At 47.4% G+C, this 20,000-nt stretch overlaps 1 protein-coding gene across 2 annotated transcripts in view; it reads right to left on the bottom strand.

Moving 5' to 3' along the window:
- The window catches only part of Rasgrf1 (Ras protein specific guanine nucleotide releasing factor 1), a 97,781-nt gene that overhangs the window by 59,006 nt on the left and 18,775 nt on the right, over positions 1-20,000 (bottom strand). For both annotated transcript variants that reach the window (XM_055629849.1, XM_055629850.1), the window contains exons 3-5: positions 13,893-14,040; positions 8,639-8,731; positions 5,380-5,633 (exon numbers count right to left, since the gene is read on the bottom strand). In XM_055629849.1, coding sequence (XP_055485824.1) covers positions 5,380-5,633; positions 8,639-8,731; positions 13,893-14,040 — 495 coding nt within the window. The remainder of the gene's footprint in view (positions 1-5,379; positions 5,634-8,638; positions 8,732-13,892; positions 14,041-20,000) is intronic.

Genomic DNA, 20,000 nt, shown 5'->3' with positions numbered 1-20,000 from the left:
ATTACAGGTAGGAAATGTGTCTTTCATTGTTTACATGAACTTTAAGTCATTTTGAGTAGAATTATGTTAAGTTTGGAGAATATTTTTGGTGAAAGGACATTTTTGACATGGATATTTCTAATCTGGACACTGGTACACCTCTCTGTCTCTGCCTCTCTCTCTGTGTGTATAAGCACATGTGTTTCCAGGTGTGGATCCATGTGAGGCCAGAGGACAACCTTTGGTGCATTCTCAGGAACACTATAACCTTATGTTGAGACCAGGTCTGTCACTGGCCTGGAGTTCACCAAGTAAGCCAGGCTGGCTGGTCATTGAGCCCCAGGCCTCCACTTGTCTCTGCCACCTCAGTGCCGGGATTACAGGTAAACATTATCACCCTCAGTCTTTCCAAATGGGCTCCGGGGATGGAAGTCAGATCTGATCACCAACTAAGCCATCTCCCGAAGCCCCGCTTGTGTATTTTCTGAGTCCTCCTTTATGCCCTCATCATTTGGGTCCTCTGTTTACTTCTACATAATTGTGTTGTTGGTTCTATTATGAGCAGAATCATTTTTCTCATGTTTTTAAGCTACTTTGTAGACAATGGGAAAAGCTACCCTTCACTGGATTAAAAACTACCTGGATTTTGGACTCACTACCATGTTCCCATCAAGTATGACCTCTGACTTACCCAACACAGTTCCTCCTCCACCATCTGTTCCTCTCCTTACTGAGTGGCAGCTCTAACTGGCCAGCCTCCCAGTCACTCTATCACATTGTGGATTCTTTGCTCTGCTCTCAGTAGTATTTGCCTCTCTCTCATCTCTGCCCAGACTATTGTTACTAGAATCCTCACAGGTCTCCTGCTTTTACTCCTGCCCCCAGCTCACTTCCCCCTCTTAACAGAGCAATCTTGCTGATTATCTGGAGCAGCCTTATCTTGGCTTGCACCCCCAAGTCCGCCTTATGAATCCTTCCCTCTTTCTCACTTCACTTCTGTAACTCTGCCTTTATTTCTGTCCACTGTGCTCAAGTTTTTCTTGCCTCCTAGTTTTTTTTTTTGTTTGTTTTGTTTTTTTTTGCATAGGCCGTTCTCTTGGTATGTACTGACATTTTTGGTTGGGAGAAAGAGAGTAGGAGAGAAGAGAGACCTGGAGGTGAGAGAGTACAATATTATATACAAGCTAGCATACTTCAAAATTCTTTTAGATTCATTTAGTTTATTTTAGGTGTGTGAATGCTTTGCTGCCATGTATGTCTGTGTACCATATGCATGCCTGGTGCCCAACGGATGTCAGAAGAGAACATTGGATTGCCGGAACTGGAGCTATGGTTGTGCTGAGAATTTAATGTGGCAAGAGCAAGGAAATGCCCTTAACTGCTGAGCCATCTTTCCAGTCCCAAGGATGCTTTTTTTTAAAAAAACAAAAACAAAAACAAAACAAAACAAATCAAATTTTGATAAGAATAATTGGAAAGCTTTCCATTTTTACTCAGTTCTGTCAGTTTAGGTAAAAATGATTGATTTTATTCAGTTCTGTCAGTTTGAGTAAAAATGATTGATTTTTTTTTAAATGCTAAGTGTATTGTGACTCTCTGAGGAGAGTGTAGGTGGAAAGCTGTGAGCTGTCTGTAGAGCTCCGCCAACACACGGTCAGATACCAGAGCAGATGCTGGTCACTCCCTCCGCATCCAGTTCTAGCAACAACAACAACAAAAAGACAGAGATTGGGCTGCCAGGTACCCAGTTCTGGTCGGTTCCATTCTCACCCCACTCTGTGTCAGCGGTTAGCAGCTGTGGCCTGTGGGTCATACATGACACACCCCATCTTGTGAATTTTCACTTCTGAGGTTATTGTTTTACGGCAGAATCTTACTATATACTTAAGAATGGCTGGGAGTCAAACTATGTACCCCAGGCTGTCCTTGAACTCGGAATCCTTCTGCCTTTGTCTCCTCAGTGGTGGCATTATGGGTATGTATCACCACATCTGGATTTTCTTTTCTTTCTTTCTTTTTTTTTTATTTTTTTATTTTAAGTGGTTGGGAAAGAACCCTTAAAAGGAATTTTGTGACCTATGAAAATTATACGAAGTACACATTGCAGTGTGTATAAATAAGATTAATTGAAACAGAACCACCACATGTGTTTGTGTCTATTATTGCTTAGTTGTTATAGGGAATTCAGGGTTCACAGACTCTACAATACTTATTTTTTACTAGTTAATATTTTAGTGAATAAACCGATGTCCTTTTATGTGTCAATGCGCACTGCTCAGATCTGTCCCTCCAGTACCCTTTCATTCCTTCTCCTACTTCCCACTATAAAATAAAAATACTCCTATCTGGCCCTTTGCAGATAAGTCTTGCTGGCCCCTTTACGAATGGTATCCCAGGAACTGTGCACTGTCCTCACCCTCTGTGGGGAGCTAGACACTGAAGAACGCATTGTTTGGGTTTGTAAGGTGGCTCAGTGGGTGAAAGTCTTGCTTCACAGTGTGAGGGCCTGCATTTGGATCTCTGGCATCCATGTGAAAAACTGAGCATGGTGGCATGATACTACAGTCCCAGCTCGGGGGAAGCAGGCGAGAGGATCCATGGTGTTTGCTGGCCAACGAGTATAGCCAAATTGGTGTGATCCAGGTTTAGTCGTGAGACATGTTGATTCAAAAAATACAGGAAAAAAAATAAGATGGACAGAAACTGAAGGAGACAGCCAGTACTTACTTTTGGCCTCTACATGTACACATGCAGATACTCATACATACACAAAAGAATTCACTGTTTAAATGCAGTGAAGGCTACTTCAGCAGAGGCACTCGAGGAGTATACAGAAGGGGCCAATAGGTAACAAGAGGTCTGGGGGATGGTGAGGGATGTGCCATTGAAGGAAATTGATGGCAGCAGTTCATTTGAGACCTGATTACCTGCCTCCTCCTTCACTGATCAGGAAGGAGGCCTGACCATGGCCAGCCCAAAGTAGAAAGAGTGTGGCCAGATCTGGGTAGAAGCAGGTCTGTCCTCTGTTATGGTGACTTTGGTGCCTCCCCTGTTTACTCCCCAGATCATTCAGACACGACAAATGGATTGTGGCATTTTCTTCCATGGACTTCCTCACAGGCCCAAACCAGGGCTTCAGGCTGCCACTTACTGTCAAGTCATCTGAGTGAGCCTCAGAATACAGACAACCCTCTGTCACGGGGCAGAGGAGCCCCTTAGCACAATTTGTGGCTTCCAGCACTCAGTGCTGGGCATGGATTTTATTAGAAGGAAACTGCTCACGTTTGTAAACAAAGCATGTGGACTGCTCAGAGCCTGCTGCCACAGCTTATGTGAAGGATCTCTCCGAGGTATGACAAGCATGCAATTAACACCCTCTACGACATTGCCTCCCAGGGAGAGGTCTCTTTCTTCTTCAGGACCCTTTTAATGAGCACCAGTAAATTAAACCACCAAATTGACATCAGGTTTCTAATGTGGCTGTCTACTTCCTCTCACAAGCAAGGTAGCTGGGTAGAACTGTGTGCAGAAATGCTCTCCAGTAAACAAGCTAACAGCCCCACTCTTCACTTGTGGTGCCTAGACCTCTATCTCATGGTTGTGGTGGGTGGCAGGTGTGTACCACCATACCTAGCCTGCAGCTTGAACAGTCAGTCAAAAATATCAGGTTAAAAGAGTTCTAGTGAAGCTCAAGAGGTGACTCACACCTTTAATCCAAGCACTTGGGGCAGAGGTAGCCAGATATCTGTGAGTTGAATGGGTTCAATTAGCCCACAGGGGCTTATCTGCCCCCACCCCTGCCGAGCTAATGCTCCATCCACACCCATGGTGCTCCACACATGGACTTTTGGCCTCTTCAGCCTGTTTTCCATCTGGGCATCAGAGGCACATCTTACTGCCTCTCCCATCACTGCATGGTGTCCCATAGGCCTTTAAAACTTGCCACACTCGCTTGGGCAGAAGAGTCAGAGAAAGTGACCCGTGTCCTAAGTATCCATGTAGAGGATGAGGAGTTAATTTGTTAGTAAAGTAACAGAATGATGAAGATTTTTAAAAGAAACAGTTATGTGAACACACAGAGGCACAAGTGAGCCACTTTACTCCTCGTGAAAACTGCCTGGGAACAGCACTCTATTTCGGTATCTTCTTTTCTGTTGCTTTTTGTTTTGTTTTTTCTAGTTCATGCGATTTTCTCACCCACCAGGAAGTGTACTCAAATCATCTCCTAAGGAGAGTCCTCTTAGAAAGAGGCTGATGAAAAAGAACAGTGGCCAAAAACTACAGACCCCGCTTGAAGGCTGAGAGCCTGCAAGTGGGAAAGGGACTGTTTCCCTTAGGCAAAGGGGCAGCTGGCAGTTGAGAACTGAGATCTGAAACTGGACTCCAGGTTGCTGGGATGGCACCAATAGAAGGAATATGCTTCATCTAACCTCCGGTGCCCATATTTGAGCTATAAATTATCTCTGGTAAGACTCATGTGGAAGCCTGGTCTCCAATCTGATGGCCCTGGAACATGGTGGGGCCTCTGAAAGGCATAGCTTAGTGGGGGCTAAGGTAGGGGTTGGTGGCAGCTTTGCATTGTGGGCATGGTCTCACAGGAGTGGGTTGGTTCTGGAAAGAATGGATTGTTGTAAACATGAAACTTGTTCCTCCTTGTTCTCTTGCATCCTTGTTCACCAGGTGACACCTCCCTTTCACATGCTTCTGACCAGGGAGGCTCTTAACACAAGAGCCTTTTAGAAGTTAAGGCTAAGCTCTTAAGCTTCCAAAACACGAGTGCAAATGAGCTGTCTGTTCTTCCTTCCTTTCTTCTTTCTTTTCTTTTTTCTTTTTAAATTTTTTTTCAAGTCTGACTATAACTGAGGGCCTCACAAATACCAGGCAAATGTTCTCCATCTGAGCTGCACTTGCAGCCATTTTTTAAAAATAAAGTACTCAGCTTCAGCTATTTTGTTATAGCAACGTGGAATAGGTGAAGACAATTTATAACTGTTGAATACTGAAAGTAGAGTTTTTTAACAGTGGTGGTATTGGTACTTTGGGTGGAATAGTTCCTGTGTCTTATGTTTGGATGTATCCATCCATCACATGTATTACCCATCCATCACATGTCAGGAACAGGCTCCTCTAAATTGTGCGGTCAAACCGTCTTTGTTAACTGTCTCACCATGGTCACAATGCATTAGATTTAGACTATGCAGACCTCTGTTCACACTCCCCTATCAGGCCCTGAAACTGTTTACCCATGTGACCTTGAATTATGCCCGTCTTCTCTGGGCCTCAGTTTCTCAGCTGTATTGGATGGGAAACACATGTGTGTTTGTTCCAGAATTTAGCTCAACATCTAGTCACCCAATACTTCCTAGCCTCCTTCCCATCTTTGCTGTCCCTCCTGCTTACCTGTTCAGGAAGATGCTGCTGACGTCATCGTGTGTGATGGGAGGCTTCTTGGAGCTGGCTGCCATGCGCAGCGGGCGCAGAAAGTTGTTGACAAGGATGTGAAGTTGCTGCACATACTCGGCTTCGGCCTCCAGCATGCTGAACACCACCTGGTTCCTCTTGCGCATGCTGTCGGCGTGGGGAGACCGGATGTAGTCCTGGATGATGGTCTTCCACTTCCGCCGGCACAGCCAGCCCCGAAGGAAGCTCTGTACCTGATAAGGAGAGTGGGAGAGGTCTACGTTAGTATCAGTTCCTCTTGTTCTTGTATGCTGCGAGCACCTCAGGGGTGGGGTCCAGAGGCTGGTCATCCCTGCTGCTGGGATTATGGGGAGAAGAGCTGAGATTCAGTGCAGTTCTGGGCTCTGCTGCTTGTATGATGCTGAGCATGTTCTTTGTGCCCTCTGAGACAGTTTTTCCGTCTATGAAATAGGGATACGGAGCATCACAGTATGGACTAGACAGCTTGTTAGAAGTGTGGGTCCTAGGGTCTGCCCCAGCCAGCTGCTTTTAACAAGCTCTCTAATTGCTTTGAAATGCAGAAAGGAAAAAAAAAAAAAAAAACAACGGGACACAAGTCTCCACAACGGGGCTAGTCTACACAACAGGAGAAGGTTCTCAAGGCTGTGCCTGGCATGGTTGCATCCTGTCTAATGACACTTCTGAGAGCCCAGAGGTTTCAATTAAAGCTTGTCTGGAGAGGGTAATTATCAACTTGAACAAAACATGGAAATCTCCTCATCTCCAGCTCTTCAGTGGATTCTGAGCCCCAGCGCCAGGCTGGAGCCTCTACCAACTCAGCGGGGAAATGAGTCGGGCACTTGCTCAGTGGCCTTGGAGTCAGCTGAGAGAAGCAGCCTCTAACAAGTGGCAGGAACTTGGGAAAGGGTCTTCACTCATGGATATGCCTGGACATACACAGATACACACACAGAAACACATACATGCACACATAAACATACACACTACACATACAACACATACACAAGAACAGAGAAACACATAAAGACACATACAGATATATACACACACATTAATATGCAGACATATGCACTCAGCCACACATCACACGCAGAGAGACATATACACAGATACATGACGTATACACATAAAGACACAGAGATGTACATAGACATGCTCATACAAACACACAGACACACACAAAGACACAAGTACAAATAGACATGCATACATGTGCTGGCTGGTTTTATAGGATCCTGACACGAGCTGGAGTTATCAGAGAGGAAATCTTCAAATGAAAAAATGCTTTCAATAAGATCAGGCTGTAGGCAAGCCTGAAGGACACTTTCTTAATTAGTGCTTGATGTGAAAGGGCCCAGCTCACCGTGGGTGTACAACCCCTGAACTAGTCGTCCTGGGTGCTTTAAGAAAGCAGGCTTAGCAACCATGAGGAGCAAGTGTCAGGCAGCATTCCTCTGCATCAGCTTCTGCCTCTGGGTTCCTTTTCTGTTTAAGTTTCTGCCTTGGCTTCCCTCAATGGATTATGATATACAAGCCAAATAAACCCTTTCCTCCCCAAGTTGCTTTGGTCATGGTGTTTCATCAAGCAATGCAAACCCTAACTAAGACAATGCAAAACGACACAAAGACACAGGTACAGAACACACAAACATAAAGACACAAGTGCACACACACACACACACACACACACACACACACACACACACACACTTGTCTTCAGCTGCGCTGGGTTCTAATCCAGGGCCACCTACCTTCTGCACTCTTGGTGCTGCTTAGCTGTGCACAAGCCTGTGACTGTACATGGAGGGACACAGAGATGGGCCAGCATACAGGGGTCTTTACTGAAGGGCGCTGGCCATGGACAGAAAGGCAGCCTGCAGTTCAGATTTGCCCTAAGGACAGGAAGGCCTTTGTGGAAAAGGGAGGGCTTCAAATCCCCAAGAAACAGACATGGGGGTGGAGGTCAAGCCAGCCCTTTTCAAATGGGGCAAGCAGAAAGAGCTGCCCTAAGTTAAGGGATGGGCTGAGATGTTCAGGGGTCCCAGCAGAGCCAGTTGTTCCTGCCTTGGTGGGACCGGGTGTCAGGTCTCCATGTTTGCCTGTGTGAACCTGAAAGCTCCTACATGTGTATATGGCTGGCTTGCCTCTCTTGCTTGGGGCTGACATTGCTATCCCTGTACAGGCCCAGGCTGTTAGACCACACCCTGCTGCTCCAAGAGGCCACATGTTCATGCTGCTGAGGGCATGGGCTCTGGAAGGGGTGCGAGGGTTTGCATGTCTCTCTGCAGATATTTAGCTGTGTCAGCTTTGACAAGTTACCTGGCCTCTCTGTGTCTCAGCTTCCCCAGATATGAGCTGGAGATGATGATCAAAGCTCAGAGGCTTTTCCTGAGGACCCACTTAATCTGCATCAAGCTCTTAGAATAGCATCTGGCACGTAGAACATGGCTAATGAATGTGCTGCAATTTCTATTTTTGAGAAACCAGATATCCAGATTTCTGCGTGAAGTGTTTAGCTCTTAAAGCACTAGCAACAGATATAAGTGGGAAAATATACACAGGCTGAAAGCCATGGGAGGGCTGGACTTGGCCTGTGGGATTATATTTGCAGTTTCTGGACTGTGTGGAACGGGGTTCTTCCTGCAAATCAGGCAGAGAAGATCCTCTGGTTTCATTTGCTGACCTTAGGGTGAGCCATCTTCCTTGTCTTGAGTTTGGCAAGGTGAAAAGACAGCCAGGTTTCTTCCCTTGGTATTGTCATTACCACGGCTATTGGACAGGTCCCTGATGCTTTGTGAAATATCTTTCTCTCTTAGGGTCTTATGAAAGGCGGCTTCCTGCTGAGACCTGCTGAAGAGTGGGTAGTTGTGAGGGGTGTGTTGTGGTGTGTGTGTGTGTGTGTGTGTGTGTGTGTGTGTGTGTGACAGTGGAAATGATGATGGAAAGGTGCCCAAGGGGGCTTGGTGAGCCTGCATAGCACTTGGAGGAAAACTCTTAAAGGAGATTTCCTTAGACCTTGGTGTTGACCCCATCTCCTCCTTCCTCTCCCTTGTCTCTATAAAGTGGGGCTAGATCACTCTCATTCCCAGAGACAACCAGAAAGTACGGGGTGACAGGTGTTAAAAGAGGCAGGTTGCTGCTGGTTCTGTCGCTGGATCTGGGGGTGACTGGGTGAGTGGCATGCCATAAGCATGTGTGGGATAGCAGAGGGGCACTGCCAGCCAGGGATGGTACAGACCTTCTTAATTTTCTTGATGTCACTGTCCTCATCATTGGGGGTGACAGTCTGGGTGGACTGGATGCGTTCATTGTCCTTGAGCAGGGATGCAATCTGCAACAGAATCATAGGTCAGTAGTGGGCAGGAGACACTGACCAGCAGGTCCCCTGCTGAAAGATAGGGCAGCGTGGTGTGCTGAGGCCCCTGTGCCTTGCCTTATATCAGGGAGCCACACGGTGTCAGATGCCTATGTGGTAGTGCATGCTGCAGCAGAACAAGTTTACCTTGGAGTGTGGGCAAGGCCCTTCTATGTATGAGGACTGTCTGTAACCCAATCCGCCATTCTCTCCCTGGTTCTGCAAACCACAGGTCCCCTTTAATTAACTGTGGTAAGATGTATAAAAAGGTAAAAGTTACCGTGTGAATCTTTTGTTTTCCGTACGCAGTGTTGTGTATACCTGTGGTGTGTGCACTTGTATGTGGGAGAATGTGCATTTGCATGTTCCTGCATATGGAGGCCTGAGGTCTTTCCTTAATCGCTCTTTACCTTTAATTGTTGAGATAAGCTCTCATTGAACCTGAAGCTCATCAGTTCAGCTAGGATGGGTTGCCAGTGAGCTTCAAGGATCTACCCATCTTCACTCTTTCACCCAAGGCTGGGATTACAAGCATGTACCACCATGCCTAACTTGGGTCTTGGGGATCTGAACTCAGGTCCTTGTTCTTGCACGGTGAGGACTTTCCTGACTGAGCCAACTCTTTAGCACCCATCCACCATTTTTTGTTTGTTTGTTTGTTTGTTTTTGTTTTTCAAGACAGGGTTTCTCTGTGTAGCTTCAGCTGTCCTGGACTTGCTTTGCAGACCTGGCCTTGAACTCACAGAAAAATGCTTGCCTTTGCCTCCCTGTGTGCTGGGATTACAGGCATGTGCCACCATGCCTGGCTTCACCAACCATTTTTAAAACAAAGGTTTGTTTATGTGTGTGTGTGTGTGTGTGTGTGTGTGTTTGTGGAGGCCAAAATACAACTTTCAGGAGTCAGTTTTCTCCTTCTACTATGTGAGTGAACTCACATCATCAGGCTTGGAGGCAAATGCCTTTATCTTCTGAGCCATCTCACTGCCCTCCCCAGTGTGTCATTGTTCAGAGGCATCCAGCCGATTTGTAATGTGCAGCCAACATCTCCATCCATCTCTGTGATATTCAGGTGGAAACTCCGTGCCCATTATGCAGTGAATACTTCCTCCTGTGGCTGCTGACAGCCACCTCTGACTTCTGACAGCCACCTCTCGCTGCTGACAGCCACCTCTGGCTGCTGACAGCCACTGTGCTCCTTTTCACATCTGTGAATCTTACGCTAGCAAGCTCATGTGGAGTAACTTGGTACTTTGCTTGGCACTGTGCTCTGGTTGTTCATCTGTTATGTATGTAGCCTGTGTCAGAATTTTCTTCACACAAGTTATCATTATCTTTTGTTCCTGCTGTCCCTCCAGTGCCCTCCCCCCTTCAGGCTGTTTCTTTTCATCTCCCAGATAGTCCTCCCCCTACTCTGCTTTTTTATTAACTGTATCAATCACCTTCTTCCCCTCTCGTGACCCCCTTTTTAGTTTCATGGCTGATATGACACACATATAGAAACACACATGTATATAGTCTTAAGTCTGGTTTCCACATATGAGAAAACATGCAGTATTTGCCCAGTTCTGTCTTATTTCATTTAGTGTAGAGATCCCCAGTTCCATTCATTTTCTTGCAAACGTCATTACTTTATTTTTCTTTATGGCTGGATAAAGTTTCACATTGTGTTAGGTACTGCATTTTCTTTATGCATCCTTCTATCTGCTGGCTCCACCTTCCAGCTATAGTGAACACAGCAGTGAAAGTGTATGTACAAGTATCTCCGTGGCAGGCAACGTTCACCTGTTGAACTGTCCTTTATCTTTCTGACAAAGGCACATGGGGGACAAATCAGATCAGAGCTGGTGGCTCTGCTGGCTGGCCACTCTCCTCTCTGGGTTACCCTGGAGGACTTCTTGGGATCAAAGTTGTCTTTGGAGCTTAAATACTTGTCAGGAAAGCTAATGTAGCCCCTGATGTGACCTAAAAGAACTTCCACTTGTCTTATTTGGGGATCACAGAGAATCAAGACCAAGCTCTGGTGCCCAGGAGCAGGATACTCTAAGTCTGTAGAGTATCTAAGTCTTTTTTCACATAGTAAAAAAGAAAGAACTTTCTCATGAAGAAAAGCCACTCATTCCCTCTCCCTGCTTTGGTGAGAGTTCCATGGAGAGTGGTCTCATTCATCACAGAGCCTGGTGCCTAGCACAGGACCCAGCAGGCAACACACCCTACAAAAATAAATGCATTAAAAACTGATCAGAGCAACAGCGGCTGCAAAAGCCCCAAATCACAGAAAGCTGCAGCAGTCACTGAGCCTGGCACATCTGAAGGCAGACGCTCAGGGGATTCTGCAGACACGGCTGCCGGCAGGCTGCTCCCTCCTCAGAACACGAGGCTGTGTGCCCTCAAGGCCACTTGCTGAACCTCAGGATGAATGGCTCTCAAAAATGAACCATTGACGCCTTTGAAAGTGGAGTGAGCAGTTGCAAGCTCTCCACTCTTAGGCTGCTAAAATTACCCTGGCTGGCCTTCGCTTGGAGAGTGTCTGAAAACATCTGACTGGAATGTTCAGTGGAGAGAGACCTGCTTGCCCGTGTTTTCCTTTTTCTGGCTCTCTGTACTACTTCGATATATTTTCTCCTCAACCCTTAAGCTTAGAACATTTACATGCAGAAATAAAAGACTAATTCTTTGGCCAGCAGTCTAAAAGGCTGGAGTGTATACAACACACACACACACACACACACACACACACACACACACACACACACACACGAGGTCTGGGTGAGCCCAGAGGCTTCTATGGCTGGTCAATACCTTCCTCCTGGATTCAAGGTCTTAACTTCACACCAGCCTGCCTTCTGCCAGTTTTGGTATTTGCACAAAGGGTGGTAGCGATGGGCTCTGCCCTCTGCACCTATGCCTTCACTGACCCAATGAAAGCTTTTAAGGCCAACTACAACCTGAGTTTATTGTGCCTTCTGGCTTTCAAACACAGTACCAGGACCAGGGCTCACACAGCCCCACCATGGCCCTGTTGACACTCAGACACAGCAGACTAGAAGAGCAGACATCTCCTCAGTCCTAGTGCCATCCAGAGCCTGTGATCACCACTCACTGTGCCCTCACAAGCTTCCATGCCAGGCAAGAGGCTCTGAGTGGCAGAAGAGGCAGCTTGACCATTTACGAGGTTCTGAGCAGGCTGCTGAAATTACAGACACATGGAAAGCTGGTGTGTCTGTTGCATTGCCTTGGGCTTGAGAAAACCTTGTGCTCACACACTGGCCAGGAGCCTCATGGGAAAGTGGCTGTCCTTGGTGGGATTTGGGCAGGAAGAAAGCATGGGCATGAGAAAGGCATGCCAAAGAGGAGCAGGGATGTGCAAATGCCAGGGCGTAGGACAGTTCAGCATTCTGGGGTGCTGGGTGGTGTTAGGTGGTGACTGCATAGTTGGGACCTGGGCAAGAGGGTGAGGTCTGTGGCTGGTGAGCACAGAGCTTTCATGAGTAAATGACTGACTGCCACCCCACAGCTCTTGGCCAGAGAGTTAGTAATTGGGTAATGGAGCCACAATCCTTCCCTGTTCTCCACCCGCACCGTGTGTGTGTGTGTGTGTGTGTGTGTGTGTGTGTGTCTATGTTTGAATTCAGGAGATGTATTGGTCTGGCACAGAACTCATAACTTCTCTCTAGAGTAGGCTGGAGTCCAGAGTGAGCCAGGAGTGTTAGAAAGAGGACAGTTTTGGGCTAGCCTCTGGAAGACTGTCAGAGGCTCTGCACAGATTAGAAAGACTAACAGATGGATGGGAGCCAGTGTTCCAGTTCCAGCTTTGTCACTTCTCAGCTGTGTGTGCTTGGACTAGTGACCTGAGCTCTCTAAGCCCCGTTCCCTGTGGCTTCTACTATTGGTTTGTTTGTTTGTTTCTCTGTGTAGCCCTGGCCATCCTGGAATTCTCTCTGTAAACCTGGCTGGCCTCGAACTCAGAGATTCACTGGCGTCTGCCTCCTGAGTGCTGTGATTGAAGGCATGTAACACTACCATGTGGCTTATCCTATTGGGATGAGAATGGGGGCTGATGAAGGAGGTATGTCTGAAGCCTCATAGTAGGTTAGAGATGGGTCAAAAGTGGACCTCCAGTTAAACGTGAAGTTTCAAGTTAAGTTATTACTAGAGGAAAGCTTTGCTGTTGCTGGACAAGATGGACAAGATAGCTCTCTGAACTTTCTAGACAGGGCTGGGAGACTGGGCTACAGCTACAGGTATGGGAAGGGGTTCTGCAACTGGGACTTCTATTTCTTGGTTGACACCTGCAGATTCTTTATCCTTTTTTGTTAGGATTAAGTTTTGTTTGTTTGTTTGTTTTCTTTTTTGGGGGTGGAGCCTGATGGCATCTGGGAACACAGCCTGGGGATTGAAGGCCTGGATCGCACAAATCCCCACCTCTCACTCTGCTCTGCTTCCTTAGGTGGGTTCTTGGCTGTCTGCTCTCCACATCCTGGCATCCAGGATGCCACATCCTGAGAAGGATGCCTGAGAGTCTCTGCTTCCAGGAGTCAACGGCATCTCCCAGCATGGTACCTTAATTCAGGTTCCCACTCGGGAGTGGCCCAGGGCTTGGTAAACAGTGAGTAGCTAGGCTCCAGGAGGTGTTTGCAGGAGCACTGCCCAATGAGGCAGCACACAAGGAAGGCTTGATTCCATGTTATCTGGGGCACACACTAAAAGCCTGTGGTTTGCCACTCGACACTTGTGGCAAGTGCAGTGCAGGCACAGAGAGAGAGAGAGCATCCACAGTAATTACTACAGGTGATATGGCACCTGCAGAGCCTGAGGCTGACAATGGTGACCGTTCATGTGCTTTTGCACCATCTAATAACTTGTCATAAGCAGTCTCAGCCAGCCCTGTCACCTGTGCAGGTCATAGCTAAGACCCTGCATTGTATGAAACAACCCTGGAACAAAGAAGTGGGGGGGGGGCACATCCCAGGTGGCACTTGGTAAACCCAGAGGTGGCATCCAAACCTGGTCTGAGTGCAGGACTGTCCCTCTCTGCTCCCACCACCGCATCCTAAGCTTTAGGCCAGGGACGGAGCCTTGCCCATTTCGAGCCCCTGTCTGGTAGGAAGTTGGTCTGGGGACCCGGTCTTGCAGTCACCTCCGCCTTCAGTCGTTCGATCTCGATCTCGCCGTCCTCAATCTGCTGTCGCAGCTGCTTGGCCACCGTCTTCTCTGTCTCTACTATCTGCAGCAGGTGCAGGTACTTCTGCATGAGCACCTCGTGTTCCGTGGCCAGTGTCCTGTAGCTGTGGACAGAGGTGCATGGCAGGTGAGATGCCTCGCCTGTCTGTGGGTCCTATACAATCCATTCACACTGACTTTTGGTTGCTTTATTAGCCCCACTTTTTTTGTGTCTCTGTCTCTGTCTCTCTAACACACACACACACACACACACACACACACACACACACACACACACACTCCTAGGACTTTGTCTAGGTAGAGCTGCGTTTTGAAACATATCCCCACCACCCTTCCCTAACTTCACCCTCCTTCTTGGCTACTTCTGGAATTCAGCTGAACTATCACCTCCAGGAAGCGTTGGTGGACTCCAGGGATCTTTTTTTCAGCACGTGAGCTCCTAGCACCATGGTGATGGAGGGTGGATAGATCGTGCACCTAGAAAGTACTTAGTGGACACTTGCTGCATGCAAGGGTGACTACAGATCCATGCATCAGGACTTGTGGGATATACAGAGGACAAGTAGGCACACACATCTCTCTATTTGGGTGATGTGTAAAAACACTGCACAGTACACAGAAGTGTCAAATTGGTGAGTCACAGGCTTTTAGTGTATGCCTCTGAGGAGGGGGCCAGCAACAGGGATTATGAACAGGGAAGGCTTCCGGGAGGTCCTAGGTGGCATAACCCCAAGCGGGAGCTCTCTGACTCCAAGCCTAATACCTTAGGTACATACCCACTTTAGGACAGCCCTGAGTAGGAGGCTTGTGTTGCAGCAGTTGATGAAGAGGTGAGGAGGCTAGGTGGTACAAGGCCAGACCGAGTCCCAAAGGATAGGCCAAGGTGGGAGAAGGTGTCTTGGAAGGTAAATACATTAACATGTATCACATAGATGGACCGAGTGGCAGAGCAGGAGACAAGGAGTGCCTTGCCTAAGGTCACCACACATCTGAGAGAGACCTCAGTTTCCTAAGTTCTAAGTCAGGACCTCTTCATGATGCTCCATGGTATGAAGAAAGCCACTAGAGAGCATCATAGGTGGGTAAGAATCTGATCCCACGAAGAGACCCAGCCTTGGTGGGCAGGGATTCTTGGAGAAATGGGACTCCACCATTCCAGGGAGAGGTGTCTATCCAGATGGGATCAAGGCTAGGAAAAGGGCAGGGCCTTAGGAGGGAAAGGTTAAAAATTCTGAAGGACAATGAGGTCTGGGTCTCATTATTGACCCATATTCACCATTATTGACTCATATTCATCACTGTTCCTCTAATTGTTCCCCTTGCTCACCATCACCTCAGAGCCAACTCTTTGCCTTTCCTTTCTCACACTTGCTCATTCCTCTGCACTCTTCTCCTCACCCAGAAAGGTCCCATCTTTTATCACTCTGTGTTATAAGGGGGTCCCCTTCCCATCCTTTGACTGGCAGGGCCCAAAATATCCTATATGCCCATTAAACTCCTCTGCGTGGTCTATGTCTTTTAGAGGACACTGTCTCTGTTCCATTACATATTCATCCCAGTATCCAGAAAAGGCTCAAGTCCCTACTCCTTTAGAACAAACCAAGCCATCCCTCGACTTCCCTAACTCTACCCATCCTGTGACAGCTAATCCCGGCTGTCAAAGTGACTAGATTGACACAGCTAGAATATTAGGAAAGCACACACCGCATAGGTGTATTTGTGAAGGTATTTCCAGAGATGATTAATGAAGGGCCAGGAAGACTTGCTTTAACTGTGAGTGGTGCTATCCCATCAGCTGGAGGTCCAGAAGGAACCAAAGGGGAGGGAGGAGGAAGCCTACTAGCTAGGGCATCCTTTCTGTCTGCCTTCTGGTTACCATGAAATGAGCGGTTACATCCTGCCACAAGCTATCCCACCAGGATAGCTCATCCTATCACAGTCCCCAGAAATAACAGAGCCAAGGGATGGAGGACTGAAGTTGCAGAAACCATGACCAAAATAAGCCTTTCCTCCTTGAGGTCGTCCTTTCAGCCTTCCCACTTGCTCGGCGTGCTTTCACTGAAATTGTTGCTCATCCAGTGTCTTCTAGTGCTCTCTTCACCCTGGCAGTAGAGCATTTGCTCTTAGCAGCCATAGCAACTGCATCTCACTCTGGGTTCACCCACTATCTCCTACTTGTGAGATCAACGGACACTTTTTACTCTGGAAGCTTCTTGCATGACCATGCAGCTCCTCACACAGCTGGCTAGTGTGGTCAAGCCACAGGGAGAGGTCTTTGTCTCAGTCTCAGGAGTCTGCCACTTGAGTTCACAAAGTCTCCTCTTAAGAGGCCATGATAATAATGAAAGCCCTCCAATAATGAAGGGCTGTGCCAGGGTGCTGAAGTGGACAGGGAAGCTACGGAGGGTCCTATCCTCTGATGGTGCCAGAAGATGCCTTCTTGGGAGGAGGCTGGCAGCAGCCATATCCTGGGGGTGGGAAGATAGAGCAGTAAAGGCTTGCTCCATCAAGCTCAGTATAGCTGTGGCAGGGAGGGGATCTGGGAAGAAACCCTGATCCAGCCAGAGCACTGATCTCTGTCCTTAGTGCCACCCTTTCTTCAGTTACCAGCCATGAGAGAAGCTATTCCATTTTAACACTATTACATTAAAATGGCGAGCTGGGTGCCTCTCTTGTGAAAACGAACACAGGCAGGAAGGTCTTTCCAACTTCCTAGGATACTTAATTGTCTTCGCTTGCAAGTAAAATTCAATTGAGAGCAAGGAGTCTGTTTTCACACCATCCTGCTTTCCTGCTCAGGGGTGCGAAGCACAGTTTCTTCATTAGTCTAGTCTTACTAATGGCAGACACCCCAGGGCTTCAGGCAAGAGTCTCATCTGCAGGTGATCTCCTTGCCTTGCTTGTTCTCCATTTCTTCCCTTCCCCATCCCCCTCTTTATTTTCTTCTTTTCTCTCCCATTTCTTCCTCCCTTTCCCTTTCCCTTCCTCCTCAATCTCCCTTTCCCTTCCCTACTCTTGTCCCCCTCCCTTCAACCTCTCTTTTCTCCTACCCTCCTCTTTCCCTCTCTTCTTTTCCCTTTATCCTCCTCTCTTATGATGCTTTAAATGTGAAGTCTCATGTGTCTGAAAATAAGCACAGATAAAGTTGGGGCCAAGAGCAGCAGGATGGCTGCACAGATTATTAGCGCTGTTAGAAAGAGGCCACTGCACTGGTGAGATGGCTTAGTCAGTAGAGTGCCTGCCGCACAAGCATAAGGAATTTAGTGCAATCTCTAGAACCCAGATTGAAAAACAAAGAACAAAAAACAGACCGTGATGGTGTCTGCTTGTAATCCCAGCGCTGGGGAAGCAGAGATAGGTAGAGCTAGCCTAGCCTGCTCGCTCAGAGAGCTCCTGTCCTGTGAGAGACGTGGATGGATGGACAGACAGACGGGTGGACAGACAGACACGCACATGAATTGGCCATACTCCACTCATCACTGGCTCAAGGATATTTGAAAGATATTTGCTTTGCGAAATCACAGAGAACCTATGGAAATCCTTCCCTACATATGGAAGTCCTTCCCTACATCCAGCCATTAAGTACTCATGGGCAGCTGCAGCTGTAAGCCAAGTGGAGGTGGTTGCTGCTGGAGCCAGTGGCAGATTTTGATGTTAAGTCACAGGATACTGGTTTTGGAGGTATGCAGGATATATGAGTCATGGTTTAGAGGTTTCAAAAGAAGGCCTGGGAAGCTAGGCAGTATGGGAAGGTTAGAGTCCCTGAGAGGGCAAAATTGTAAGAGTTAAAGATGAAGTTTTTGGAGCCCTCAGGAGGTTAGAGATCTCAGGAACGTAGACATCTGACAAGGAGAGTTTTAGGAAGTCAACAGGGGTTCTGAGAGGCCACACTGAGGAGCAAGCAGTTGACAGACTGCCAGAGGCATGCAAACAAGTAGAGAGGCCATGGCTTGGTAATAAAGATGGTGAGCTTCCAAGATGGCAGGCTTCTTCCTCACCATCACCCCCTGACACCTGACAGATTAAAACAAACACTTTATGGGCTCTTTCTCCCATCAGTAGGGTCCCCTGCCTGTGGACTGGCTCAAAGAGTCCAAGGCTGTATCAGGACATGCTTACACAACAGCTGTAGGCTTGTCAGCCATCCTTTTTTTTTTTTTTTCAAACTGAGCAACCCTATGTTGGGGAAGGGAGACCCTTCACAGTCTTTAAAATGCCTCAAGGAGATCCTGTGCTTTGGCTTCCCTAGTCCTTGTTCTACTTTGCAGAGAGTCTTTGCTCTGTGTGCTTTCTGTATGCACACATTTCCTGGCCTCTCATAAAAGCCTTTCTTGACCACCTGTGATATTATACATACCCTTCACCTGCAGCTCCCCACTTCCTCCTAGGAGATCTGATCGTCCATAGTTTCCACTACTCCCAGCAGTTCATTTAATGATGAATTCACCAAGGCTCAGTCACTGATTGGGGCAGAACCCATTTGAGAAATTTCCTGTGGCTTACAGTTGTGCAATTTTTAACCCTGCCTTTTAATTCTTTAACTGACCAAGGAAACAAACCCATTCCGGACCCCTAGATGGCAACAGTATGAGCTCCAGACAGAAAAGACTACAGGGGCAGGGCTTTCCAAGCCCACTGGAACTCATACCATGGCCCAGATCCTGGGTATGCTCATGACATGCCCTGGACACTCAGATGTGGAGCTACGTATTATAATGCTTGTCTGGCTGGGTGTTGGCCTCATTCCTCTTTTCTATGTTTCCATTCCTCTTTATGGAAGGGAGGTGGGGATCCCCATCACTGTACGTTAGAAGCATGTGACTTCCTTTTTTTTATGTTATAGGTGCTCAGGTGGCTGCTGCCTTGAGTCACTGAAGAGTTTGGACTTTAGACCTATGAGAAATTCTGGGACTATTAAGACTGGAGACCTTTGGGGACAGAGTAAATACATTTTATTCTGTGAGATGGTCATGGGCCTTTGCGGGCCAAGGGAAGAATATTCTACTTTAGTCTGGAATGTTCCTCCTGAGCTGATGTTTAAAGGCTTGGTGGCCAGCAGATGGGCTTTTGGGAGCAATCATGAGGGCTCTGAACCAATCAGTGACCAAGCCTTGATGAATTCATCCCTGAATGGACTGTTGGGATGCAGTAGAAACTGTGGAAGGTTAGGTCTAATTGGAGGAAGTGGGCAGCTGGGGAATGTGTTTTTGAAGGGCATATCTTGTCCTCAGCTCTTGCTTCTTTCTTTCTGGCTCTTGATGCTATGAGGGGAGCAGTTTCCCTCTGCCATGCCCTTCTGATAAGATGTTTCTATCCTAGTATAGACCAAAACTTCAGGGACTCGGGCAACTGCAGCCTGAAACCATGAATAGGTCTTTCTTCCTTTATGCTGATTATGGGTATTTGGTAACATCATTGACAGAATCCAACATCCCACTCCCTCCCCTCCTCCCTTTCTCCCACTCCCACCCAATTCCTTTCTTTCTCCTCCCTACTCTTTCTTCTTCCAATGGAGACTGACCGAGCCACACCTGGTGCGTGCACTGTCTTTATGAACTCATAGACTTTGAGGGCTAGAAGGAAACTCAGGGATCATGAAGTTGATGTATGATTTGGTTCAGGGAAGGAGAAGCAATTTGCTTACAACAACCATTGGTCACTGTCAAAGCTGGAGGTGGAATCGACCCCAGGGTTTGAGAGTGCATCTCAGCCTCCCCAACCCCTGGCCTGGCATCTAGCTCTCCATACAATGTTGGATACATAGCACACTAGCTGCCTTATCTTATAAACAACTGTATACATACACTACAGAGGCATCCCATAATACTAGACTATGATCCGTACAGCGTGAGATAACACTGTGTATTAATACACCGTAGAGCTTATTTTTGTACGTGGCATGTTTCTATTAAGTACATGTAAATAAAAACTAAATTGGGAATGTGTAAAAATACTTTGCACTCAATATGGCTGTGGCAGAGAGCCAGTTGTTGCTGCTGCAGCATATACACCTCCAAACACACACACACACACACACACACACACACACACACACACACACACA

Source organism: Psammomys obesus, unplaced genomic scaffold, assembly GCF_907164565.1.
Source record: "Psammomys obesus unplaced genomic scaffold, mPsaObe1.curated_primary_1811, whole genome shotgun sequence".
NCBI lineage: Eukaryota > Metazoa > Chordata > Mammalia > Rodentia > Muridae > Psammomys > Psammomys obesus.
Note: the sequence above shows the minus strand (reverse complement) of the source record. Positions and strands in the feature narration are given on the sequence as shown.